The following is a 27,719-nucleotide window of genomic DNA, read 5'->3' on the forward strand; positions in this document are numbered from 1 at the left end:
TTTTCCTTTCCTTTCCTTTCCTTTCCCTTCTGTTTTCCTGTACTAACCCCCTTATTCTGGGGGGATTCTAAGCCCCTGACTTGTTGTAAATCACCTTAGATAAAGTTTCACCATGTCTCACCCTGCACTTGTTTATCAGGGAGTGCACTGTGTGTCCAAGAGCTCTAAATCATTATTTTTTAAAAGTGTATATTTTTTTATCCCTGGATAGATATTGCTGTCATTAAAGTTATTTCAAATTTGTGTGTCTTGTGCTCCTGACATTTCCTATAAGCACCTCTCTCTTAAAACGTCAATGTACATGTGAGATTGGAATGTAACTTCATATTTGTGTCCTTAAATTTAAATAAGGATGAATGTATGCACAAGTCTCACTATCACAGGATTGAGAGGCCTTTCATTAGAGCATTTTCTTTGTCTGCATTTTTTATGTGCCTTTAGAAGATATGTATCAAAATTTACACACATAGTTCTGTTCTGCTGTTTGAGACTTATTTTCAGAAAAAAGTTAATAAATACAGTAATTTTCTTACATTAAAATCCTGTCGTTACTTAAACACAGTTAATTTCAAGGTGCTTTGTATGTAAGTGAGTAATTTGTCCCCAAGTGTTTGATATAAGCTGAATAACATTCAGAATATAGCTGAAGAAAATTATTTCTATCAGGAACTTTTGGTTTTTATATATGAAAATACTGTTGACTTATGAAAATACCACACAAGTTTGAAATATTCCCAAGGCACGACTGGAAAATCAACAATTCCATGTTGGGACTGTGGCTGTTAAATCATATTGTGTTTCCCTGTTTGGGGGAGGGTTTCTTTGCACATAGTATTTCATTTATATTTGTTAAGATAATTTGCTTTCTTTCAGAATGCAGGGACATTCTGCTTCCTGTGATTACAAAAGAGCTGAGGGAATTACTGGAACAGAAGGAGGATCAGCAGCTCCAGGTCCAGGAGAGGAAGTACTGTGTTGAATTACTTAATAGCATCCTGGAGGTTCTGAGCTGTCAAGACCCTGTAAGTATTGATGATGATGAAGAGAGCCCAAGTCTGTGGAAAGCCTGAGCTGATTAGGAAGTAAATTATTGATGATGATTAATCTCTTTCAAATATTTAGTACAAGTCAGTGGCAAATTGAACTTTTCTCCTATTTTTCATAAACTTAAACCAAAGGTCAGTTGAGGTATTAAAGATGAATCCTGACTTCTGAATAACCTGATCCCGTTGGAGATGTCTCTGCTCATGGCAGGGGGTTGGACTACACGACCTTGCAAGGTCCCTTCCAACCACAACTTTTTGATTATTCTAGAATTATTTTAATTGTGTAGAATAAATTTCAAACTTCATCTTGCTCCTATCATAGAAACTTCTGTAGTTCCTGAAATAAATGCTTTTCACTGTACTAATGTTGCAGGGTGTGGTTTCTGCTCTCAGCAAGGTCTGAGTAAAACAGATTGCTCTTTATTATATTTCACTTGGAGACTCTAGTTTCTTTATCAGACTTCTGAAAGTTTGGAACACTGAAATTTTCATCTGGGTGGTTCTTTTTGTTTTCCTCATTTGAGAGAATGTTGAATTGACTTTTCAGTCCCCTCACTTTTTAATGAGCAGTAGGTTTTTCAGTGAAGCTTCTCAATAATTAGAGGAATTTATTCTGAGAAAGCGTCATAATTAATTACATTAAGAAAGCTGTAATTTCTTTAACTTGTGAATATCTGCTGATTTTTCCTCAACTATAGTTTTCTGATACATGTGTTCAAACTTTTCAGGATTTGAATTTGAATTTTTCACTGTGGCTCCTTGGATCATTTCCTAGTAAATGAAATCATTACAGCATATATCTTGATTTCTTAAAATCTTTGATACTGCTGAGGCTTTTCAGTTTGCACAGGGCAGTCTTTCCATGTGTATTATGAGCTATTTGCCTCATTGGTTTAGACTTAAGCAGTGCAGGAGGGATTTATCTGAGGGGATACAAAAGAAATATTGGAACATTTGAATTTGAAATGTAATTCTTAAGATAAATGGTGAAGGCGTGATAGGGCAAAAATTGAAGTTATCATCTCATAAGGCTAAAATGCAAAATAACCAGTTTTGTTACTGTATCCTTTAGAAGGTAAAACAGGATTGCAAAGAAAGATGGAATAATACTTCCTCTGTGTGTACCACATAAATGAAGTTTGTTTTTGAATTTAACAGTTGCTGTTCATAGCAGCTGTTAGTGACATGTAAAAGACTCATTAAAACCTACTGAAAATATGGGTTTGTAGCTCATCTTTGTGTGAGTGAGAACATTATGCAGAGCAGCAGAAGAATTGCTGAGAATTTAAAGCACATACATTAAAAAACACGTATTGGCATTAGTTACTTCAACAGAAGTGGCATTTCTGCAATAGTTTCTGTCAAGGAAGGTAAGCTGGGGATTCTCTGTGAGATGTTTGGGTCACACTTATCTACAGTTTGTGCTTGCAGGGAATACTGATGCATTTCTGATGTAGGGAGAAAAGCCCCTTGGGGGAAGTTTAAATCCAGCAGAACATGCTGGGCCCTCTAGAGGCATCATATTCCTAAGAAATATTGTAAAATAGCTGGGATATCAACAAAAGAACCAGATCCTTCTGTTGTAGAGAGTCCATGCCCTGGCCTGCCTCTGGCAATACAATTTCTGGTCGGAGAAAATACGGATTTTAGACTATATTAAACATGTGTCATTAACTGTAACACTGGGCTTTGTAACCACAACAGCAAATGTGTGGCATCACTCGTAGCTTTTTCCTTCCTTGACAGAGGAATCCATGGATTGTTATCTCATTTTTTAACCAAACACTGATCCTGCTCAGTACTGAAAATCTTCTATTGAGGTGACTCATCTGGAGGAGAAGAAAGGAGCAAAGGAAGGGAGCACAGCAGCATCCGAGGATCACACTTTGTGATTTGTCTTCAAGGGCCCCTAGAGATTTCTCTGGAGTGTAACACCCGTGGTTATTTTCCAGCTAAAGTGAGAAATCTTGTTTCAAGGCTGTATTTGCCTTGCAGCAGTAAATGCTTTGTAACCTGTAGGCAAATGAAAGGGTTCACATATGGCTAAGTTATTTTTTAGGATGCTTTTATTCAGTGTGATCTAGATACAGACAGTTGGTCTGGTAATTAACCAAATTATTTCAGCTGGGAATACACTTGAACCCCAAGATGAATGCAGTTTTCTATTCAACAATTCATTCCCTCCATTTCTTAGCTTCTTTTTAAGAAAATGGATGGTTTGGCCTGCTGGAGGAGAGAGCTTCAGCCTTTAGTAGCAGAATCACACTACAATATTAATAACACCAATGTCTTGTGCCTATTCCATCTGTTTTTTCCATCTCAGCAGAGAAACCTGATTTCAGTCTAGTATTAAAAACTTTTTGGGAACTTAACTTTGGTATTTTTGCATTGCATTTATTCTGTGAAAGGCACCAGAAATAGAATGCACACAAAGGACAGGTGAGAAAAAACAGCTGTAGTCATTCTGTTTCATAAGGTGAAAAATTATACTGTGAAGTGATCTTTGAAGTTGTTACAGAATTTTCGAAGAATGCATTTTCTTTTGTCAAAGGAAAGAATATTTTTATATTACCAGCTCTGCTCTGCTGTTTTGCTTCACATTGTTTAGTGAGTGGGAACGTGGGAATCATCAGATCCTTGTGTTCAAATGCTGTTTTCTTCTGCTGCTGGGTTCTGCAGGTAGCCAGCATGTTGAAATCTCTGTTTTGTGGAGTGTTTGTGCGTTTATTTTTATGACTAGACAGTCACTGTTGGGCATCTCTGTGAGACGTTTAGGTTTGATTTTAAGATTCTTCTCAAGCAAACAACTTTTGGACATAAATGGCCTTGTTTTGACTTAATCATGTCTGAAATGAGCTTCGTAGCTTGAGATTGTGCTTCAAGCACCTGTGAAATACATTTAACTCTCAGAACTGCAAGTAAGTCATTGATGAAGGTCACGGTGAAATCAGTGTTTGTTTCTATTTTAATTAAAACCCCTTCCCTTTTCCCTCTTTGCAACACTTTGTTTCATGCAACCTGGCAGTGCCTCATGAGGTGACTTCGTCTCTGATCTGACCTATATGTTATGTTTTAATATTTACTGAATCAGAACAATTTTTTATTTATAGCGCTTACAAAATTAAATGTAATGGCAAAAGCTTTCTCTTGGAATCTACAGTGAAATCTTGGTCAAGACTGTAAGTGCAAGAGAGATAAAGAATCTTTTCCTGTTCTGTGCACTGTCAGTAATTGGCAGCAGTTGCATTTTAAGCTGTTTAGCAAACACTAGCAAACAAGCCTGGAAGCATTTTAGAATTGTAAAGAAATTTTTTGAGCATTTCCCTAATTTATGGCAGATCTTAAGGCTTTAGCAAAAGAGAATTTCAAAGGAATGTAGTCAGGAATTCTGCATATTCTTTCAGGGCCGATTATCTTAAGGTCTTCTGTGGGGACTTTTCAGTCAGAACAATGCAGGATTATGAGTTATGGTGTAAAAAGGAAATTATTATCCTTTTAGATGTGCCTTTATTTATATGTGTGTCAAAGAAGGAATAGAAGTTACAGAACTGGGTGAGCAGAGTGAGCACACAGGATCTGGCTGGTGCAGAGCTCATTTCCTCTGTGGCTGCCCAGACACTGCCATGGTTTAGATTTGTGACCAGAACAGTGTTGATAGTGCAGCAATGAAATTTTAGTTATTGCTGAATGGTGTGTTTGTCACTGAGCCCCACAGCAGGGAGGAGGGTAGGGCTGGGTGAATTTGGGAGGGGACAGAGCAGGGACAGCTGAAATGAAGTGACAGAAGTGTTTCCAAGTGGGTGTCTCAAGTACAGCTTGTGTAATGTTGTGATTCCCAAGCAGCCATTCAGTGAGTCCTGTGTGCCACTGTCCAAATAAATGAACACTCCATCAGAATCTGAAGTGCAGAGTTGACTCTGATTCTGAAAAACAGAATTGCTTTTTTTCCCAATCCTGGAGTAGCTTAAATAGAAGATGAAAGCTAAATCAAACACTGTCTGCTTTTATTCTGTGCAGATATTTTTGAAAGAGAGTGAAATTTTGTTTGGTTTGGATTTTCTATTAACTACTATGTTGTCCATCAGCCCAACAAGGAAGCTGGAGGTGTTTGAGTTGTGTGAGAACTCTCCCTCCTGCTGACCTGCCTACAGAGCATGAACTCTGGCTGTTCCATGCTTTGGCAAATCTTCTCAACAGGGAAGACAAACATTTTTGATCACCATATGTAATTAAATGGAATAGTACAATTAAGGTTTTCCAAGGGAACATTTATAGATGATACAAGTAGTTAATTTAGCTCCTAAAAAAATCTTATGCTTAATCAATGGACTGAAGCCAAATGATGGTGGGTTTTCTCATGTCATCCTTGTGAAGAGAAATATGATCTCAAAAAGCTTGTTTCATGTTGCAGTTGGTTCTTAGACTATCTTCTAAATTAGAAGCTGTAAGATAAAAGCTGAAATTTCATGTATTGACAATGTGTGAAAACAATTTTTGTTAATTTAGCAATGTCAGTATTGAATGCCTAATTATTTCTTAGATTATCAGGAAGAAAGAGAGTCTCAGTTTCATAGAAAAACCATTTTATTTCATTTGCTAATATTTCTCTGAAAATTGAAAGGTCAAGCAGAAAATAACCTTTGTGTGCTTAAGCATATGTAATAGTCTTTCCAAGAGAGGTTTGTTATGTGCTACTTGTGAATCAAGAATAGAGCTCATCTTTAATGATGGAGTCAGGGCTAAATGTTAAAACTCATTATGCAATGTTCTGAACTGTTACTAATTATGGTATAGCACATACTGAAATATGGAAGTGAACTTCTATTATATGAGCCCTCATCTTTGAATTTAAAAAAAAAAAAGAGAAACTAATGAAAAAATTACATCCCTGTGCTAAGTGCTGCTACATAGTTTATCAGTTTGGGATGTTGATGATATTTTTTTTAATTATAGTGGTAAACAATGTTATAAAAACAACAAATGTGTCTTCTGTACAGCCACTCACAATTGCAGTTGTGTTATAAACATAGGACTGTACCAGAGAAAGTGAAATCTTAAAGAAGGAAACACCAAACACAAATTATTGTGTGACTACATTGTTCATTTATAGAACATAACTTCTGAAATGCTGTGACAGGTGAGGAGATCACTTTAGCTTGTGTGTGTCATTGTCACAGGATGCAGGACTCAATGGTAACAGTAAATAAATTGCCAGAGGTGATGAAGGTCTCTGTTTCAAGGTGTGTAGCCTGACCCAGAGCAACCAGAATAGGAGAAAAAAAAAAAACAGAAGATGTTGGCTGACTCAGAGGAAAAACAGAACCCTGGAGCAGTTTCTCCTGGGATTGAACTGGGGCTCAGCTACCTAAAATATTATAAAGACTCACCACGGCTTCTGTGATTGTGGTGTCCTTTCCATGCTATAGCTGACATTAAATAAGGGTCTTGGTGTAAGCTAAATATCCTTTTCTGCTAGAAATTTGTTTAGACTTTTTCTTTCTTGTTGCACGCTGGTTTCCCAAGTTGTCAAGTGATCAGAGTAAGGTCAGTGAAACTGGTGAACAGAAAGTTATTCCCATTTGCTCAGGGTTTTAGAATAAATAATCAAATGCCCTTCAGGCAATAAGAGCAGCATTTGGGCAGACCATGCCCAGTTTGTGCCCTCCCAGAGCAGCTCAGCTGAATGAAGACAACTTTCTCCTCTAATAGCTCTGTTTGTGACTGCCAGCAAAGGGCATTGCTGGGCTGCAGCCTGCCCTGAGAGCACTGGCAGATGTGGGCAGCTGTGAGAGAATTTCCCCCACATTAACTCTACCAGGGCTAAGTTGGGGGGAGAACAGGACTGCTCTGAGTGACAGATGGGAAGTGACTGTTGGAAACCAAAAACCAGTTGTGGAGTAGATGGGGCTGAAATTGGACTCGAGTATTCACTGGAATTGCTGGAACTAAGGAGCAGTGTGAGCAAGAAGAATTAGTGTTGCTCTTTCAATAGGGCTGTTATATTGTACAACTTGAACTGTCAAAATGGAAATAATTGGTTTTCTTTTTACTTTTCAAAGAGATATGATTTTAATATCAAAACTCTGTTTTTTTCATTTGCAGGCTTCAACTTATCACCATATTCAAGAAATAATGGTGCAGTTACTACGCACAGTGAACAGAACTGTTATTACAATGGGACGAGATCCATTAATTGTGAGTAATATTTTAATGCATTTTCAATGCTTTGAAACTCATTTTATGGTTATCCTAGAAAAAAATGCAAATATAGCATTTGTGGAGTCTTTGTGAATTATTTTTTTTAATTTAAAGAGTCTCAAGCTTTACTCTGTTTTCATTCAGCTGTGACACCGTAGTCTCAGTGTAGTATAAGTGTTGAACATTCTTTAAGGGAACAAATGATAAATAGAAAGTTAATTTATATTTGCAAAAAAGAAGAAAGTTTTACAAACCTGCATAAAGGGCATGGTTTAAGACATTGAAAAGAGGATTTCAACTAATCTAAAGTGAAATTGTATTAATAAAACTAAAAAAAAAAAACCTGGGCATGTGCTGGCACTAAACACTCACCTGAGATTTTTTTTATAGAGGTTCCATGATTTAAGAATTATATTCGAGGACAGATTCTGCAATTTATTCATATTTAAGTACACATCTCTTGAGCACTTCTATGGATTTGGACTATTTGTGAGAATGCAAGGAATTCATCAGGAATTGGGAGCTTGCCCTTCAGACTGTTCCCATCTTATGTGAAGATGGTTTTTAATGGCTTGTCTTTGGAGGTTTATTTTATTCTACAAAATCACAGCACCATTTACTTGATGATTTTGCCCACAAGAGGTACATTGTGTGCCTTTTAAAATGCCCTGCTTATTTCAATCAGAAAATAAAAATTTTAGATCATTGCCAACCAGAGCATGTGTGCCTCCTAATGATTAGCCTCCTAATAATGGAGGAGACTAATGGAGTTCCTCAGAGGAAACATTTGCCAGTGGTTGTTTTGAACTCCCTGGTGGAACATCTGCACGTTTGAGGCATCTCTGCAGATTTATTGAACCCCAGGCTGCTGCTGCTCCTCTGGAACCCTCTGGCACAGCCACGGTCACATCAGGAAATGGTTTGGAATGAAGACCAGTGACCCTTCCAGTTCTCCAGAGTGCTGGAAAATGTTTTCCCTACAAGGAGAGCAAGATAGGAGTGTTGTGCATGAGCTAAGCAGTCTGTGAAGGAGCATTTCTGGGTGCCATAAACAGCACATGAAAAAGCAAAACGAAGCTGTTTTAATCCATTAGGAAACCAGTAGGAAACAAGCTGGTTACAGTAAATTGAAATGGCTTGGAAAATCTGTTTCTTTTTTTCTTTTTTTCTCCCTCTCATCTACTGTAATTTCTTCAGCTGTTTTAACCTGAAAAGAACAAATTCAGTGTGAATTTTGAAATGCAGTTCTCATGCTTCTAATTATGTTCACCTCTGCATATGTGTACATTGGGCATTTTAGGGGTTTTTCAAAGTGGAATTCCAATAAATTGCTACGTTTTCTACAGCTGAAGCCACACTTCTTAACAGAATAACCTTTTACATGCAAATAATTTGTTTTTAATGAACAAAAGTCTTTTGTAGTCAGAAAAAACTGGGAAAAGAAGCTTTTTGCATGCTTTGTGTGCCGCTTTAGTTCACCAAGTTAATTTTCAGGTTTGCTTTAACACTTTTGAGAGGCCCAAACTTGCTGTGAAATCCTGAATGCTTGATCTTTACAATATGAAGCAGATAGTCAAGAATTATTAGATGAGCTCAAGTTGCTGAAAGTGTGGTGAATCCTGCAAGGCCAGGTGGGACATGTGGAATTTCTGCAGCTGGGCTGTGTAGCTGAGGTGATACAGGTACAAGGGACCTTTCAAATGGGGCTGAATCTATCACTTCCAGGACAGGCTACTCTTTACATTTTGAATCTGTTACTGTGTTTGTGAATATTGCAAGTATTTTTATTAACTTCTGCAGTGTAATTTACTATAACTGGAAGGTGCTGAGGAAAGTCATGCTATAGCTGATTTGTGCTGATAAGAACAATGATTATAATTCACAAGACCTGTAATTCCTTGCAAGTTTAAATGCCTTGCACCTGACAGATAACTGGATTTGACTTACCCGAGGGGTTTTTTTTTGCTTTCTGACAGGGATAAACAGGTTAATTTTCATATTCAGGTGATCTTTTCACAATCTTCTAGCTTGTTGGCAGAGATGTGGGTTTGCAGTTGCCTGGATCTGTTCGTGCTGTGATGCCAGTTAAGGGAGAGGGCAGGGGAGGGCTGTGCCTGGGGCTGAGCTGGTGAGTGCCTGCTGGGAGCTGTGCTCGTGTAATTACTGAGAAGAGTCAGGCTCAGAAAGAAATCATCTCCCCAGGAGAAGGAGGTGGTGGTGGAAAGGTAATTTGGCTCTCTGCAGCTACTGCAGGGAAGACTTAGTTAAATGCCATTCTTGCCTTCACTGTGGTGTTTTAGCAGCTGAAGGCTTTAGCAGCTGCTTGGTTGTTTTCTCTCTTAAAACCCCACAAAACCTTGACTGTTTGTAGTTGTAGAAGTGCTTGTTCACTTTCACAAAGAGGGACAAGTTTATTGTCTGAAACTGGTTATTCAAGCTTTACCTTGAATATTTCATGAGATTTAGGCTCTTAGTTAAAGGTCATAGTCATGCAGTGAATACCTCCTACAGGAATTATAGAAATCAAATTTATAAACCATGTAGAACACAGAAATACTTGTTTTCAGTCATGGCTTGGTGGGGTAAATAGAAATACCATAAATCCACCATATGCACCTTAAAGGTTTCCTTTAGTACTTCCAATCTTGATTTTGCTCACAATACCAGTTTTACTATGATGAAATAAGGGCAGCTATGCTACACAGAGATGTTTTTAGACAGTATTTATATATAATAGAATATTATATATATATAAAATATTATAATATATAATATTGTACAGATAAAACTTTGCCGAAAACAAATTGTGAGCTCTGTTAAGCAAAGCTACTCTAGAGCAGACAATGACCATAGAAACGATTTACAGAGCTGCCATGGTTGGAGAATTTGATTTGTTCAAATATACTCATGGTCTAACTAAAAGCTACAGCTTTTTTGTATTAAGTTTGTATTCAAACTGACATCCTTGCTCTACCTGGAAATGTTGCAGAATGATTCCACGACATGCCTGTTAGTTTTCCATTCATTTTTCTTTTCCCAAAGAGCAGCTGTTCCCTTCCTTTGTAATCTGAATGTTGTTTATTATTAATTGACTCCCTAATAAAACCTAATGAAACCTAATAAAAACATCTCATTTTATTGCAAAAGATAACGTCACATTTAAAGGGCCTGGAAATATACAAAACATACATTAGAGATCAAATTAGGAAAATGTTGTGTGTCTGTGCTGGCAGGATTATTACAGTGCACAGAGCCATCAGAAGCCCTAAATGAACTGCTGTTACAGGAGACAAATCAGTATTTTATTCATACATTTTTAATTTTTAAAGAAAGTTAGTTTGGCTCCATAAAACAACAATTTCAAATACAGTAATTTGGGAATATACTGCATTTTGTGCAATGTTTAATATATAGCATTTGTCATTTAAATATATATTTCTCAGAAGCTCCCAATATTTTTGTAATCAAGTGCAGTCAAGCAGCTGTGGTTTGGGTTTTTTGGTGGGTTTTTTTTTTTTGACAACTTATGGGGGGTTTATGTGTTATTTTTCAATTTTATTAAGGAATGTGTTTGTATTTAGCATTTCTTTCCTGCTCTGGGAGCTGCTTTGGGGTATTATGCTGTTATTTTGTAAACTAGATAAGTTTTTTGTAGCCATACTTTTATCTTCCAAAAGTCTACCAATTTCTACTGCTCCTCCTGTATATTTTTCCACACTATAAATTGCAGAGTGTGTATCTGGTACTTTTTTATTTTTTATTTATAATAGGAATTAAAAATTAATTACTAAAATATTTTTTTAATATTAAACAATTAAAAAAAAAAAAACCCCAATGCTTTCACATCACATTTTCATACAGCCAAGATTCTCCACTTATGTGCTACAAAGCTTTAATTATTTTATGTTGCTAAGAGATGCACATTTTAAAGCCTAAATAAACCAGCAGCTAAGCTGGGTTACCCTGCTCCTGTCCTTGGTGTCTCCAGGACTGGCACCTCCCCACCACCCCCCTTCAGTGGCACTGAAACTTTTTGTTCCACTCTTCTCTCTCAGGGTTGATGTAGAAAACCTCGTGAGTGTCAAGCCCTGTGGGAATGAGTGGGGGTAAAAATTCCTGAGGGAAAGTGCTTCCACAGCCCTGGAATTCCATTTTTCTGTCCAGGAAAAAGGTGCCTGGGGTGCAGGGGGTGGGTGAAAGCTCTGGGGAAGCAGGGGAGGGCTGGCACAGCAGTGGATGCTCCTGCCTGGCCTGGGAACCTCCCCTGCTTCCCCATGGGCAAAGGTCAGAAAAAAAAACAAACCAGAATTTCATCTCCACACGTGGCTGATCCAGGCTTTACTGACTGAGAGAGAAACCAAAACCCACCAAATCAGGATCTAGAAAACGGAATTTAATTGTGACTGGGGGATTAAGGATTAAAAATTGGTTATGGTTCTGAAGCCCATCAAGATCAGACGTTAAAATGTGAAATTTGTGAGCACTTAAATCAGTGTATTCCAGATTTTTATGAGTATTGATGTTTCTTCGGGTCATAGGGAAGACTTGGAGCCTTACTTGTAGCTACCTTTGTTCAGGCTTTCTTAAAATAAAAAGAGTATTTCTGTTTTGCATAGTTCTCCTGACCCCAGGAATTGATTGGTGCTATGTGGTGAACCAAAGTGCTGTGGTTTATTTAAATTAAATCATCTGGATCCTTTGAAAATAAATTGAAGGTATCATATGCATTATGTGGGTAAACCCAAAGTCAGATAGCTTAAAATGAGCATTTTTTTAACTTGCCAACAAAAGAAAAGGCAAAAACATTGTGTTTGTATCATAAATTATTAAAAATGGGTTCAATACAGAAAAAAAAACTTGCTGTTTTTATCAGTATTAAAGCTCTTGGTGTTGCTTATTATTATACTTTACCACAGGGGACATTGGTCTTAAAATGATATTTTAATACACAAGAATAACTTATAGCCAAATAAATCCTTCACTGCATCAATTATAGAGATAATATATATAATATATAATGCAAAAAAAAGGAATTCTGTTGGCACAGCAGCACAGGCAGTGCATGTACTTGAGTGTGACATAGTGATGTGTTCTGATGGAGCAATTTCATTCTTATTTTTGTATAACCACAACCTATTACTGAAGAGCTTTTCTCTCTCACTAAAGGCATCTACAGACATTTTAGTAAAAAATTAATTTCCTTCTGAAAAGCCTCTAAAATAACAGCAGTTTTGTTCCCATCATTTCGGTACTAACTGATATTAACATGAAGATGTTTTTTATTTCCTTTCGAATTTTGATAAATTAAGCCGTAGCATATTGTGTACTTTCTTCTAAAATACTTGTTTTATAAAGAAATTAGTTCCTCCAGACAAAATTCTTCTGTGCAAAATTGTTTTTAATGTATTTTCAAACGTGTAATTAACCCTAAGAATTCAAGGAACACAGAAGTGTACAAAAAGTGTACAGACATTTAAAACTAATGTTGCACAATTAATACAAGATGACTTAGAAAAATAAGATGCAGGGATTAATCTATGGAATGCCCTGAACCAGGGCCACTTCTAAGAAAAGGTCTGCAGTACATTCCACTCAACTTGCTTTGGAAAACCTTGTCCCCCCCTGCTCCCCATATGAAAGGTGACCATGTTTTCATGAGTAAAATAATAGGATCACCAATCATAAATTGGGTTCCATTGGCACACCCAGTGCCAATGGTAACTTGAGAATTTTTGGAGGAAAGGAGTAGGTGCATTGACATTTGATAAAATCTTTTCAGAATATATAAATTTTTGTCTGTGTGTTATACAGATCAGTTCATTAAATATTATTTTTATGTTCAACTTTTTATCATATATTAATTTACATCTTAAGGCGAAAAAAAAAAACTCGGGATATTTTGGTACAACAATGCAGGTCATAAATGGATAGACTGGGCAAGGATTCAGTTAGAGAGCAGCCAAAATAGGAATTCCTCTTTATCCAGCAATTGTGTGATGACTTCTGAGTCAATTCTGTGCTGATTGTGTCCAGTTTTAGGCTTCCAGGTATGAAAAACATCAGCTTATGGGGGGGACAGCAGCAGGATTCCTGGCTGTGGCTGCAGCAGGGGAGATGAGGGGATGGAATTGGATTTGTTCAGTCTTTTGGGAGGGAAGGAGAGAGGTCTCATTATCCATGGAGATCTTCTTGCTTGGACAGAGCAAGAGGTACTGGACACAAACCAGAATGCAGGAAATTCAGATTCGATGTAAGGAGAAAACCCTGGAACAGCCTCCCCCAAGGAGCTGAGGATTCTTGTCTTTGGAGGTGCTCACATCCCAAATTCACTGAACTGGACCTTGCTTGAGCAGGGGTTTAAGTCAAGAGTTACTGTGACATTCTCTTGTTTTACAACTCCTCAATTCTTCCCAGAGAAGTCCATTCAATGGCTGAAAACATCTAAATAGTGGCTTTTTATAATGAACAAATAAAAGGAGAATTAAAACTTAACCTGAAATTCTTTTGTTGTTCAATATTAGATGACAGCAACAGAAATATTTCAGTGGGGATGTGGAATAACTATAATTGTCTCCTTTGAGAAGAGATTTCTTTGAACAATTTAGGTTTCCCTGAATTTGTTCTTGATGATGTGGTTTGTTCAAAGCTCGATGAAGTTTTTTTCCTTTTAGTCCTTGTTGCTAATAAATGGGAAATGAAGGCTGTGTGACATGCTTAGCTTTGTCTACTGTTGTTTTTTAAAGTAGAGATTTAAACCTTGTTATTTTTGGAAGGTTGAAAAAAAGTCTTTACAAAGCATATGAAAGTGTCCTTGGAAAAAAATGAGAACTTCCTTTTGAAAGAAACAATTTCTTTTCTTGAAAATAGTACCTTCATGCACCTTTATTCAGCGAGCTGATTTAAATTAATTTAATTATTTTAATTTTTCAGATACTCTAATTAAACATTCTTAACCTTTGTGATTTCATAATAGCACATTTTCAGGTGTGTGCTCTCGAGCTCTTTCTGTTTTAGTGTCTTTTGAAATGTAAAAGGATGCATGAGGAAGTCAAATCCACCAGAAGCATTTTCTTTTCACCTTTTTTGTCTTTCTCCTTAACTCCTTTTTCTCGGGAGCTGGAGGATCAGGTGGTGGCTTCTGAGGTGAAGCTGAAGCTGGATTTTGCTCTGCATTGTCCAGTGTTTTCAAAATCTGATGAAATCTTCCTTCTTGTTGTCTGAAGTCATATTCTACACTATGGAAAAAAAAAATCGAGAGACCTATGCTAGTAAGTGAGAAATTCCCCCTATAAGAACATATCAAAGGCTGCTTCCTCATCAGAATAACTTGGTGTTATTCAGTGATGCAGCCTGGGGTAAACACAAGGGGTTTAGGGATTTCTCCTTTGAAAATAAGTTCACCTCTTAATTTTTCTTTTGAGCGAAAAATTTTACTTCATGTGAGTTAAGAACTCCAACATTGTGCCCAAAGCGATGGGACAAAAATGAAAATGTGCTACGATGACCTTTCAATACATTTTGTTCAAAGGACAAATTTTGATCCCATAATCTAAGTGTCATATGCTCATAATTAAAAACTCTCACATGCTTAACTTTTTTAAATATGTCTCCCACTAGGACACAGGCTAGGAACAAAAAAATGAAATTAAGCCAGTAGGTAAGTGGTGTTAGTTAAGTAAAATAGAACTCATTTCCTCAATTGAAAGCCCTAATTATTATTGATGTCAAACAAGAGCCAAGATGTTAATTAGATAACAGCAGATGAGTGCATAGAAATAAATGCAAGGTTCAAAAGAATCAGTGTGGGTAGAAATTAAGCAGTATTTTATGTATTTTCCTTATTTCAATCATCTTTTCTGGGCAGGAGAGTGAGCTGTGTCTGCTGTGAAGGTTTTAGGGGAGAGTGGAAAGGTTGCATTTGCCATGATGGGGGGAAAGGAGCATCATTTAAGGGGGTTGGGATGTCACTGCAAGACCCTGAAGCTGATTTTGACACTGATCAGAAGAAAACTGTAAAGTTAGTAAACGTGCAAATCTCTGAAAACTTTTAATTGCATTTTCATATAAAATCCATAAACATTATCAAATAGTATGTTAAAATTTAGCTAGAAGATTGTTTCCCTTACTTCACATGTCTTGGGATTTTTCATTAAATAACTCAATGGATAAAAAGAAAGCAGGTGGATTGTTTTCATTTAGAAAAGAGTAGAGGGATCTCTTGAAAAAGCAGTAATGCATAATAAATATAAAAATGCAGAAGGAAGTGATATAAAATCAGTGATTCTTGCATTTCATCAGGTTATTACTAAAACTGCAACTTAATGCCTTTCAATATTCACAGAGCAAGGGCACTGGAGAATGAAATGTTGGGTTTATAGAATACTTAAGGGTAGCATCTGCTCGTGTTCCTTTTCTCCACCCTTCTCCAGAGTTTTTAATTTAATATTGGAGATATCATCTCCAGAGACAAGAGGTCAATTCAGTCTTCATTCAGTACTGCCCACGATAACTGGCTGTGGTTGCTACTTGCATTTGTTTATTACAATACAAACATTTCTATTACATGATCTAGATGGAAAATCCCAAGCCTGGAATCCCTGCTGGGTAGTTAATAAAGCTGAATTTACAGTCGCTGTTAGGCTGAAAAGCTCTTTATTACTTTAGTGATCAGTGTAATCCACACGGGGATTTCTGTGGGATTAATGCATTGTTTGACTCGGGGGCTGTGTGTGATAAAGATGGTTCAGTGACAGCAGCACAGCACTCAGGAGTGGGCTTCCTTAAGAGCAGGAAAACTGGGAGCAAGATAAAAAACACCTGCTTTTCTAATCACAACTGTGGTGCTGTCTTAGGGGAAAACACTTGCATGGACTTTTCAGGCCACATAAAACACAGGAATTGCACGTGTTTGTCTGGAGCAAACACTGACAACAATTGCTTCTTTCAGAATATTGGCTAATGAACTTCAAATATTAGTCACTCCGAATGGTTTTTTCCTGACCACATCCTGTGGAACACCTCTGTGAATCCAAAACTATTGTTTCCTTACTGTTTCCTCTTTGTCTCTTAAAAGTAGAAACTTTTTAGAGCACCTGTGTTCTGTACATGCTCTATTAATCATTGCAGTGTGAGCCTCCAGGTGCCATTATTGTTGCAAAGTACCTGGTAAATCAAAAAGTCTCCTGAATGTGTTCTTACATCCTCTGTTCTTTCTTTTGAATGATGGTGCTTGTTGTTCAAGATCTATCCTGCACTGAAACCATGTACATTTAAAAACATGGGGTATTTTTCCAAAGAGACCCTGCGGTCAAGGGTGGTCTGTTTATAAATTCTAAGGAGTGACCTGTGCATGTCTAGTCCCATAAAACACACAGAGATTGTTTGTTCAGAGACCATGAGCAAGTAAAGGAAATACCTTTTTTTTTTCTTTTTTTAATGCATACAGCCTATGCTCTTGGATAAGTCGTGTAACTTCCCAGTGTATTCATGGGGCTGTGAAGAAGACCTACAGCTTTGTCCCACAGGAGTTGTGGTGTTTAATTTTTGACGTGTTAATTGCTTGGAAATTTCATTACCAGAGGTTTAGGACATCAGTATGGGACTGAGTTGCATGTTGAACAATAGGTTCCAGTGCTGTGTCTAGTTTATTAAGCTCTACTAAATTTGGTTCATGCAGAACATGCAGTGTGAAAAACACTTCCATGTGGGTATTTCATATTAATTATTTCCATTCAAAAAATTAAAGTTATAGTGATTACAAACTGTTTGAAGGTAACAGTCTGCCGTGTTCTTTGAAATGAAGGAAAAGGTTTCAGCCTCAAAGAGAAATTCTCTTACCCTTTATTTTTGCAAATGTTATCAAGTAACCCAGGGTGTGGGTTTTCTGCCTCGTAACTGAGCTTGCAGAGATTAAATAATGTCTTTATAAATTCCCTTGCTGGGTGAACAAGACACATGTGCAGCACAAGCAAGACTTTGTACCTGCAGGCTTTGGGGCTGATGTCTGGACAGCTGGAGGCTCTTACAGTGTTTGCACAGACACAGCATTTGAAACATGTGCAGCTCCCAGAACATGACTCTGCAAAGCTTTCTGGCCATAAGAGTTTAGCATAAACTGCATTTTAGTCTGAGCTAGCCTACACTCAAGTTGCACTCTCTCAAATTAATAACTGAGGTAAAACTGTGGGAATTTTGGGTTTGTTTTGCTTGTTAACATGAACTGTAGCATTCAGAGAACTGAGAATTGCTTTTCCAAGATCTAAAATTATTACAGAAACCCTAGCTTTAAAAAATGTATCACACAGAGGAATTTCATCAACAGAAATGGCATCACAGATTTTCAAATCATGCCAGTATTAACACTGTGAAGTTTTAGAGGGAAGTTTCTGTTTGAATTCTGCCAATCCAGTCCCCCTCTCCTATCAGCTAACACCCCTGTGAATTGGACAAACCAAGCACCTCTTACAAACCACTTGGTCTTTTCTTAAAAACTGGGTGAGTGGCAGCTGAGACATCTCCTAGGTGTGATCAGGCACATTTTTGTGCAGGACAGAGCTGTGTCAGTACCTGTAAATGATGCACGCCGTGTTCTGGCAGGTGCTGCAGTTGTTGAGGTCCTGCCCCGTGTGGTAGAAGTTACGCCTGGAACAGACAGCAGCTCATGAGATGTGGAGTTACAGACACAACTACAGAGCTCTGAGTCTTTTATCGACAAAAGCCATTCTGTTCACCGCTGCTGTTAGCCCTGCTCAAAATTCTAGTATCAAATTCTAAGTTGGAAGGTTTCTTTAAAAACACACAAACCCTATGAGCTTTGTCTTGCACCTGTCCCACCCATGCTGGTAAGAGTTCTGGTTGTTGGTTCTTGCATAAATACTTGTTATGAAAACACTGAGACCTGAGACTGCTTCTAACAAACACACTTTCAAGTATTTGAAAATCCTTGCAATTTGCTGAATCAGTTTGAACTCTCTCCTTATGCTTTCCAGTCTTCCCTTCTCAGGTATCCTTACTTGAATATAACCAAGTCAGATTTTTACTGCTTATAAGTTACAAATTTGTAGTGTTGAGAAAACAAGAAAAGTGGGTTTTCATGCTTAACACCAAGTAGAGCTGGAATATTTTTATGATGGAGAGATCTGCATTAAAAACAGGTTGAGATTGGTGACTCATTAGGTCTGAAGAAAGTGTACCACTTATATTTAACAAGTTTGATTTGAATTAGGGGAGATCAGTTGGTACCAAAATAATTTTCTGATTGCTTTGGGGAAAATGGGAATTCTTCATGTGCGTTGTTGTGCTGTCATTACAGTGTTTGGAACATTCAGTGTTGCTGTGAGATGAGTCTGCCAAGGTGGATTGAAGCTTCTCATTGAATCTCAGAGTGATACTTCAAGATATTTGACTTTTTTTTTTTGTTTTCAACCATGCGGTAACTGAGCAGAAATGGATTATAAATATTACTGGATAATCTGACCATGCTTCACTGCAAATTAGTCTTTGCTATGGGCAGATTTGTAATTGAAACTTAGGTTGTCCCCTAGAGAATTGCATGCAGGGGAGAGGAGTGGCTGCTCTTTTCTGTCACTTCCTAAGGAACCACAGTCAGGTGGTGTCTGGATGAAGATTACAGCAGAAAAATGACTGATTAAATTTGAGATGTATTTGGATCCCTGCCTTGAATCTTGCCTCTTACCTGAATTTTTGGGGTTGTCAATATTTTTTGCATTTTTGCTGTTAGTCTGTCTATGTGGATTTTGTCCCTTGTGTTCAGGCTATTACAAATTTGGTGCTTGAAAATCACATGGAACAAGCCTCTGAGGGAGAGTATCTGGAGCTGAATTGTATGGGGAAAGTGTTATATAGAACAAGAATTTATGTGGGCACAGTGGAAGTTAATGAAAGTATTTTCATGCTAACAGCCAATGGACATTATTACTGGTTAATGTTTTCAGATAAAAAGGGTAATATGTATGGAGTAAAATCACATGCTAACTTGATTTATATTATTTTAATTTTTTTTAATGAGTGTAATTTCTTATTTGAATTGTGAATTGGAAAGTTATTCAACAGAAGTACAAGTTAACTTCAATTCCAAGCTGAAATACATGGAAAAAGAAAAAAAATCTTCAAAATAGATTTTTTTTTCATTTTTTCTTTCCTTCAGAAGTGGTTAGAAAATTGGGGAATATAAAGTTGTGGCCTTGGTTAATTCTATCCTGAGAGTTCTGCCCACATGGGAACAAGTGCAAACCCTGATGCTGGGTGGTGTGAGCACAGCAGCCTCATGCTCTGGGCTCTTTCTGCAGCTACACCTACACAAAACCCTCTGTGCAGCCTTCTTGTTGTGGTGGTTGCACAGTTTGTGGAAATGTGGAATATTGCCTGATTTGGTCATTATTGTAATCAGTAAATACAACAGGCATGAGATGCCTGTGCTAAAGATTAAATTTATGGCAGCATAGTCTCTTCATGTTCTTTTTTTGTTTAAAAAATGAAATTGAACTTTTATTCTCTTGATTTATTTCTGAGTTTTTCAAAGATAAATTGTTTGAAGGATATGCTACTTTACAACAAAATAGAACTTTCAAGTGTGTTCTAGATGCAATTACTGTAAGTAAGAGATGCTGTTGAGAGTTTGGAAAGCTCTATTAGGATATTCTGAAACCTGTTTTGAGGATAAAAGCATTTAAAGTTCTATTTTAGCTTTGTCGAATCTTTAGATGTTAGTTGCCTTTTTGGTATTATTATTATTTATAATGCATAATAATGCATGAATACTGCTTGCAGCCTTGGCACAGTCCCTGTGTCACCATCCTGACAATAAATACAGGGTTTTTTACATTTTTATGGGGATGCAGAAGGGAGCCACTCTGAAATCTGAGAGTCTGAAGTGAGTTCTTGCCGGCAGCCTTTACATGCTCTGTCCCTGGTTCTCAGTCTGGCACTCTGTGTGTATCTGACCTTGCCACACTTTCACCTTAAATCTAAGTACAAAAGGGAGTTGTTAAGCTGGGTCTTGCACTGGATTTTATAAAGGCAGTGTCAGCTAAAGCCAAGCTATGAAGGGACTTGCTTCTCTGCTGAGACCTAAATACCACAAAAAGGCATTTCTGCAAACTCATCTTTAAGTATCAGAAGAGCTGCGTTTTCCAGTAGCAAAGGTTAAAAGAATGCTAGCATCTACTTTACACTTCTGATGAATTACTAATATTAAAAATGAACCATACCCTTCACTGAGGGCTCTGGATTTTTCCAGGTCTTGGATTACATTCAAAAGGACTTTAATCTTCTCCTGGTTCGACTGCAAGGATTCCTCTACAGACTGCAGCCTGCCTTGTAGGGCACAGAGTTCGCCATGTTCCAAGTGAATTTGATTTATTTCGTTAATCTCTTTGTTGCTTTGCGGGTTCATTTCATTCCTTGGCAGATGAGACTTTCTGTGAAATCCTTCTAAGCAGCTGTTACACTGGGAAACATCTGACTGGGTGGAATTTTTCTCGATTTCAGTGTTAGATGACAGACAGGGTTTGGATGCGTTGCTGCTGGTGGGTGACACTGTTGGGAAGTCATCACTTGGTAATGTCACACAGCTGGAATCTGGCTTGTGCTCTCCTGCCTGGTGACAGTCTCTGAGGAAACAGGGAGATGAGCTGGGATTTGATGGGGGTGACAGTGGAGTAGTTTCCTTACTGCTGGCATCTTTACTGGCTCCGGGCAGCTCAGAATTGCTTTTCTCCACTTCACCAGCAGCAGAGTGGGGGTTACATTCACTGCAGCTCACAGAATTGCTTAGGCAAGGCTCTGCTCTGTCAGAATCAGATGACAGTGTGCTGTTTTCATGACTTTCGTTGCTGTTGATGACGGCAGAAGAATGCAGTGAATTACTCGAGACTGTGGCTGTGTCTGGTGCATCCGGGGGAACGTTTCTGTCTTGTGGGGAACTCACATGAATGTATTCAGGCACCTGTGTGGATGCAGTTGTCTTGTCTGACACTGAGAACTCATCCGAGTACCTCGGCCCATTGCTTTGTGCTTTTGATGACCTCTGCCCCAAGCCCACCTCGCTATTCCTGCACCCATCCTCCAAGTGATGACTTATCCTCAAGTAGCAGAGCTCTGAGGACAGAATGTCTGGTTCACAGAGGCTGCCATTTACCTGGATAGAGTTTGCAGGCTCCGCTGGCATTTCTGTCAGTGATTTGCTCACTGTCAGCCTTTTCCTTTTAAAAACGGGGAAGTGTTTCCTGAGGCTGGGAGAAGTTTGTATGGCAATATTCCGAAGCCCCTTCTGAGCCCTTGGAAAAGTCGGGGACTGAGTTAGCAGAAAGCTGTGATCCCTAAAGAGCTGTGTTTTTGCAGCTGTGAGTGCTGTGTCTGGGGCAGGATGAGCTCCCAGCTCCGCCTTGGTGCTGACACCATCCTCCTTGAACCTCACCTGCTGGGATTTGGTCCTGCGGTGCTGGGGGGGTCTCACAAAATCCGCCGAGTCCAGGCTGTTCCTCTTCAGCAGCACTGGTCGCATTTTCATGGTTTGCTGGGCCATTGAATCACAGTTTAAAGTCTGCAGGTAACGTGTTTCTTTGCGACCCATTTCATTTGACATTGGACCTGTTTATTAATATCGTTCCTACCATACAAATTAACGCCTTACTCCTGGAGCTTATCATTCTTCTCCTTGTTATTGTGTGTATTTTCAACTGGCATGTTCTCTTTAGGGATCCTCTTTCGAATTTAATTGCTGATTAGACCAAAAACTGAGATAAATTAAATATAAAATTTAAGGAACGGTTTCTTGTAGCTTGGGAATGCAGAAATCCTTTTACCTGCAGCTGACATGGTCTTTGTATTACAAAATTGCAGCAGGCTGTTTCAGTTAAGTAATTTCAAGGTAAGGTTTAGTCTATGGCTTTCCTGGTGGCTCTCATTTGACAGCAGCTCTCCATTAGGGATCCAGCTTCTTTTTTCTGGTGGACCAGTCACATCTGTTTTATTTGCATGTTGTCTAAACAAGCATAGTAACTTGTGGGGGCACTTTCATTTCTGATGCATAGTTGTACTGATGGAATATATCCATTAATACCGAACTGAATTGCTTCCTTTAGGGATAGTTTTTCTTCCTCAGCCATCTTTTTAATGTCCAATTGAAACTGATCTTCCCAAACAGGTAAGGACAATGTCACCACTTATGACCAGGGTAAAATAAAGCATCCAGTGGGGTTCGGTGAGAAGAGTTATTGGGGTGTGGTTGTCACTGCAGTTCTGGCAAACACAAGGCAGATCATACCCAAGGGGTTGTCTCAGTTCTGTAAACGGGACAGAGGTCCAGGCTGGATAACCAGAAAAAGCAGAATAGCAGAAATCGTTTCCTGAAAATAAAAAGACAACAGTTGTGGCTGAGCAAACTGGCAAACAGTGTGATTTTCTTCTGCTGTCCCCTAGGAACTTTCCACCAGCACTGCTTCTGTAACTTTGGCAATGAGATACTTGTACAGAAAACTGAAAAATGTTCTAGAATTTTGAAGCGGCTTAAGTTGTTTTAATATGAAATACAATGCTCAAAAAAATGCTTATATGTATTTATATGCAGCAGATACAAAATATTATAAACCTGGTCCCAAATGCAGATCTTAAGCAGTCAGATTTGAAAATGGCCATTAAATCCTGTTATGGATGAAATATCCAAAACTGAACAATACAAATGTGAGTTCTTAACTTGGAGGCAAGTTGAGGTTTGAACAAATCTCTGATTTATTTTTTCTTTTTAAAGATGTTAATTTTCGAGTGTTCAGATTTGAGTACAAGATTGCAGCTAAATTCCCAGCACAGTGTAATTTACTATTAATGCTGTTCCCTGTTAATTCACTGGTCATTTCATTAGCCTTACTGCTTCCATTAGCTCAGAACCTTTTATTTAAGCATTGCACAGATTTTACCATATTTAATTTACAAGAATTGAGGAGATGGGTGCAGTGGGAAAGATCTCGTTACAGAATATAGCAAACTGTTATGTTGCATCATGTAACATTTAGGCACTGCAATATAATTTAAGCAAAGTAATGTGATATTGCTCTGTTATAAAGTTTTAGAAGAAAATTAGTGTCGGGTTATTTCACTGCAGAGAGAAATGTCACGTAAGATAGTGAAGAAATAAATATGTGCATTAATACCAAATTTTACTTTTGTGATGTGCATGAAGTTATGGAAATCTCTGTGCTGATTGTGCACTGGAAACAAGAATCACAGTAAATAAAGTCCAGCCGTTTCTGCAAACAACATTCCAGTGCCAACTTCTGAGTTCTCACATCACCCACTAATTACCAGACACATTTTACGGTTTTGTTTGAGAATTTATCCAAATATTGCAGCAGCATTCTCCCCACCACAGCTGCTGTGCTCCAGGCAGATGGACTACTTTAAAAGTTATACTTGGCCAATTAAATTCCGAAAGAAGCTTTAGAAAGCTAATCCTTTGTGTCTTAAATAAAAGTAAAAAGCCCTTAAGGGTTTTATGAGAGCTCTCTCCTTTGGCTGTAGAGGCATTTGAGTTACATTCCTGCATTCTTAATTTGAAAATTGCTATTTTAACTCTGTTGATTTTTAGGTATCTTGTCATCCAATAATCTGGGTTTACCATGAATTGTAATGAACATTTTGGTGCTGTTGTTTATATTAAATCAAGCTGAAAAAAAAAGAAATATATAGCTAGGAATGTTCAAATATTTGGACTGAAAACCCAGACTGGTGAATTTCAATGAGTCATAGGTGTCTGTTCTTGAGTTAACAAATCAGTGCAACGTTGCCAATTACTAAGTTTAAATACCATTTTCCTTTGCCCAGCATCTAATTCTTCATTCTTTCCTGACACAGCAATTTAAAGTTCTTGTTTGCCTCATTATTTGGCATTGACTGAAGTAGGAAAAATCTTAAGGATCCATTTCATAGAAACGCTTTCAATTTGTTAATTTAACTTATTTCACTCATAAAGAAAAGATTAAGTCAGTTTTAAATGAATGTCTTGTAGTAAGAGTTTCAGTAGAGGAAATTTGCTGGGGTTTGCTGTTCCATGGCTCCATGAGCTCCCACCCAGCTCTGCAGCCTCTCCCTGCCCATCCCTTCCCTGTGTCCCCATGTCCCAGGCACTGCTTTGTGCCTTGGCTGCTCTGCTCCCTGTTCCACTCCCTCCATCCCCTTTGGATAAGAGCCCCGTGAGGTTCATGTTTTTTTTCAATAATTTCACATTTCATGCTCCTCTTTCCAATGTTTTGAGTATGTGAATCTGCTTTTTTTTTTTTCTTTTTGGCTTGGCTGATGCTGTTAAAGAAAATGTTGATTTTAAAGGTCTCTGTGTGCTTTGCACACACAGTTCTTGGTGGTGGTAGTTACTCTTCAGTGTAAACTTATCCTTGCTCCACTGAAATTGTATCCCAGGGTGTAACAGGTGAACCCCCTAGAAAACACTCAGGTGCAAACCTGTCCCCTCAAACAGCAACAGAGCTGCTTTTCCACTCTGGGGATTGTGGGTTTGAGTTCTTAGAAATGCACACACAGCTTAGACTGCCAGGCAGAGGAAATTTGACAACAAGACATAGATATTTTTAATATAATTTTTCTTTCCCCTTTTCTGCCTCTGCCTTCCCAATTTTCTTCAACAGAGTCAAACGTATTTTTTGGTTCATATTTCAGTTTAATGGCTGAAGCTGTGGGTAGAGAAATGCAGATGGTGAGGATAAATGGAGGTTACAGGGAATTCCATGGAGTGAAAAAACGTGCAGCAACAGACAGTGGGGATCTTGGAAGAGTGCAGATGTGTGAGAGTCGTGGTTCTGGGGTTTTTCTGCAGTTTTATGGCAAAATTTACTTATTTCACATGCTTTTCAAACCCTTTCAGCTGCAGTTAGGCACCTTAACTTTTCATTTGACAAAATTTGTTCAAAAAATAAATGTTTTTCTTATAGTAGAAGTCTGTCATGTATTTTAGCTCTTTTTTCCCCTTATGCATGTTTTAAGAACAATATTTCTTGAAATTAAATGTTTGGAGAGAACCTTTTTGATAAACAAAGGAACTAGATAAAAGTTTGTGGGGGCTTTCAACAGGAAGATGATTAATGTAATTTGCCTTCCACTTTTGAGCATCCACGCTTTAAATTTCCCAGTTCACTCTATGGCAGTGAGTTGGAACAAGGTGATTTTTAAGGTCCCATCCAACATAAACTGTTCTGATTCTGTGGTAGCTGACAGCTGTAATAACTGTAAGATAATGTATTCAGACCCAGCAGTTTTCTGTCATGTCTGATTTGTGGTTTGTCCTGTAGAATACAGATTTTCTATGATGCACATCTAGATGGACATTTTCAGTTTAGAGAGGCAGCTTGCTGTATTTAATTATGGTTTGTGATTGATAATATGCTGGTTCCTAGGTGGGAGATTCTCAGGTTCTAAGAAATTTCTGTGACTCTCACTTTCCCTTCATGTTGCAAATCTTTCCAAGGTTCCTGAACTCTTGCTGGGATCAGAGGCTGCATGTGGGGGCTGTTGTGAGCTGTGTGCTGTCAGTGGCTGCAAACAGCCTGGCCTCTGCAGAGCTCTCCTTCCCTGCAGCTTCATTCTTCAAAACAAAAAAATAATATCTGAAATGCACCTTTTTCAGTTAACAAGCCCAAATTACGGCTTCAAGTGCGTTGGTTTGGACGTTGCTTTTCTTCCACTTCGATTTCTGTCTCCATCAGAAACTTCAGCAAGAGCTGTTGGCCAAGCTGCTTAATTTAGTCATAGCTCTTCTTTGCATAAAAGTCATGTTGGGGTTTTTTCCTCAAAATAATGAGAGATGTTGAGGATAAGTTTAGATATGCTTCTGAAGTCCCTGGAGACTGCAGTGAAACACACATCACCAGCTAGCACAGAGAGCTAGAGATGGATTTGAAACCATTGGAATTGGATGATGCTGAAAATTACCTCTTTTTCCTGTCCTCCTTTCTTGCAGAGGGAAATGGATGGAAATGTGCTCAGAGTTCCAGAGGAGCTGCATGCAGGGAGGCCTCTGAAGGGAATATTTTCAGATGAAAATGGGTGACAGATGCAGAGCCTATAAAGTAGAAACAGTCCCCCAGAAGTGCAAATTTGCAGCTTGTTGTGATACACAGGAAAAGCTGGCAGGGAACAGGAAAGATGAAACTGCTGAGAGAGATTTTTAAATGGCCTCTGTGTCCAGGGGCCTGTTGTTGATCACAACAAGGAGTCTTATTGCTTTGGGTCCCACAGAACAAAGCACAAAGCTATTTATGAAAGTAAATGTGTTTATCATAAGAGATGGAGTAATTTGTGGAATAGAGTTTTGTACCAGTTTTTTTTTCCAGTGCACAGCTTGTCTAGTGTAATATTCTTCTATTTCTTACTCTAATTGGGCAGTACACAGAATGTTTGTTGGTGTGCATGGCCACAGAGGAGTTCTCTGGATGTTCCTGCATGTGCTCAGTTTTCCCCTGCAGCAGGGGCTTGCTAATGCTGAAGGAACTTTGACTGAGCAAAAAGGACTGAAGAAGACAAGAACTTTTTTACAAATCCTGCTGGTGGGTTTTGTAAGCCATTTCCAGGTGGGATGAAGGTGACTGGAGAAGAGGATCTAACAGAGATAAGGAATACAGGGTAGGATGGAAACTTCTGTCCTCAGAAAGGGAACATTTCAGTGATGGAAGAGATTACAGGATTTTGTCTCAGATTAATTTTACAGCAAGATCTGAAAATTACTTCAGGTTGGTGAGACTGGGTACAGCAAGATCTGAAAATTACTTCAGGTTGGTGAGACTGGGTAGAGAAGATGCTGTGATATTTACTGCAGCAGAAAATGGACTTAGCTAAGCAAGTTTTAGGGATGGAAATTGAGTGTGGTTTGCCTATAATTTGCCTGAGATGATGCAATGCCATTCCACATGAAGTGCTGAAGATGCACTAAGAGATAAAACCATGATGATCTTATTTCTGAAATAACTTTCAGAACAATGGTAGCTGAAATTCCTTTATTCGACTTTAATAAAAGTGAAAGTTCTTTTCCTTTGAAAAGGTGATAGATTCCATTTGCTCTGTCAGAAAAGAAAAAAGTCCTCATGGATTAGAAAACATTTTTATCTCAGTATTTCTTCTGGAGCATATGCTGGAAATTGTTCATGCAAGGTTTAGTGTCAGGAGGTAAGACAACTCCTGATTCACTTCAGAGGGAAGCATTTCAGTCACATATTTATATACAGACACAAGTTGGATTTTTTTCAGTGTTAGTTTGCAAAATGAGTGTACTTAAAACTGAGAAATTTCTCTTGAAGAGAGGCTTGAATGCCTACAGGGAGAGGGAAGTTATCCAATGTGACAGGCTGGTGAGCTGGAAAGGGTCCAGCTAGCTGGTTCACAGCACAACATTTCTGTGTTCTTCCCTGTATAAATCTTATCACTTGAAAAAATATTGCTAAGTACTTGATGTTTGGA

The 27,719-nt window shown here is 38.2% G+C and overlaps 2 protein-coding genes across 3 annotated transcripts in view; one reads left to right on the plus strand and one right to left on the minus strand.

Annotated features, from left to right (window-relative positions):
• The window catches only part of DOCK2 (dedicator of cytokinesis 2), a 156,640-nt gene that overhangs the window by 55,123 nt on the left and 73,798 nt on the right, over nt 1-27,719 (plus strand). Inside the window, exons 26-27 of the mRNA XM_014887685.2 lie at nt 874-1,022; nt 7,149-7,241. Of these exons, the coding sequence (XP_014743171.2) occupies nt 874-1,022; nt 7,149-7,241 (242 nt within the window). The remainder of the gene's footprint in view (nt 1-873; nt 1,023-7,148; nt 7,242-27,719) is intronic.
• INSYN2B (inhibitory synaptic factor family member 2B) overlaps nt 12,622-27,719 on the minus strand; it is a 28,901-nt gene continuing 13,803 nt past the window's right edge. For both annotated transcript variants that reach the window (XM_088173842.1, XM_014887686.2), the window contains exons 2-4: nt 20,474-22,612; nt 17,811-17,885; nt 12,622-14,479 (exon numbers count right to left, since the gene is read on the minus strand). In XM_088173842.1, coding sequence (XP_088029968.1) covers nt 14,293-14,479; nt 17,811-17,885; nt 20,474-21,849 — 1,638 coding nt within the window. In that variant the 5' untranslated portion in view covers nt 21,850-22,612 and the 3' untranslated portion in view covers nt 12,622-14,292. The remainder of the gene's footprint in view (nt 14,480-17,810; nt 17,886-20,473; nt 22,613-27,719) is intronic.

The sequence above is a fragment of the Sturnus vulgaris genome, chromosome 15 (assembly GCF_052056855.1).
Source record: "Sturnus vulgaris isolate bStuVul1 chromosome 15, bStuVul1.hap1, whole genome shotgun sequence".
Classification (NCBI taxonomy): Eukaryota; Metazoa; Chordata; class Aves; order Passeriformes; family Sturnidae; genus Sturnus; species Sturnus vulgaris.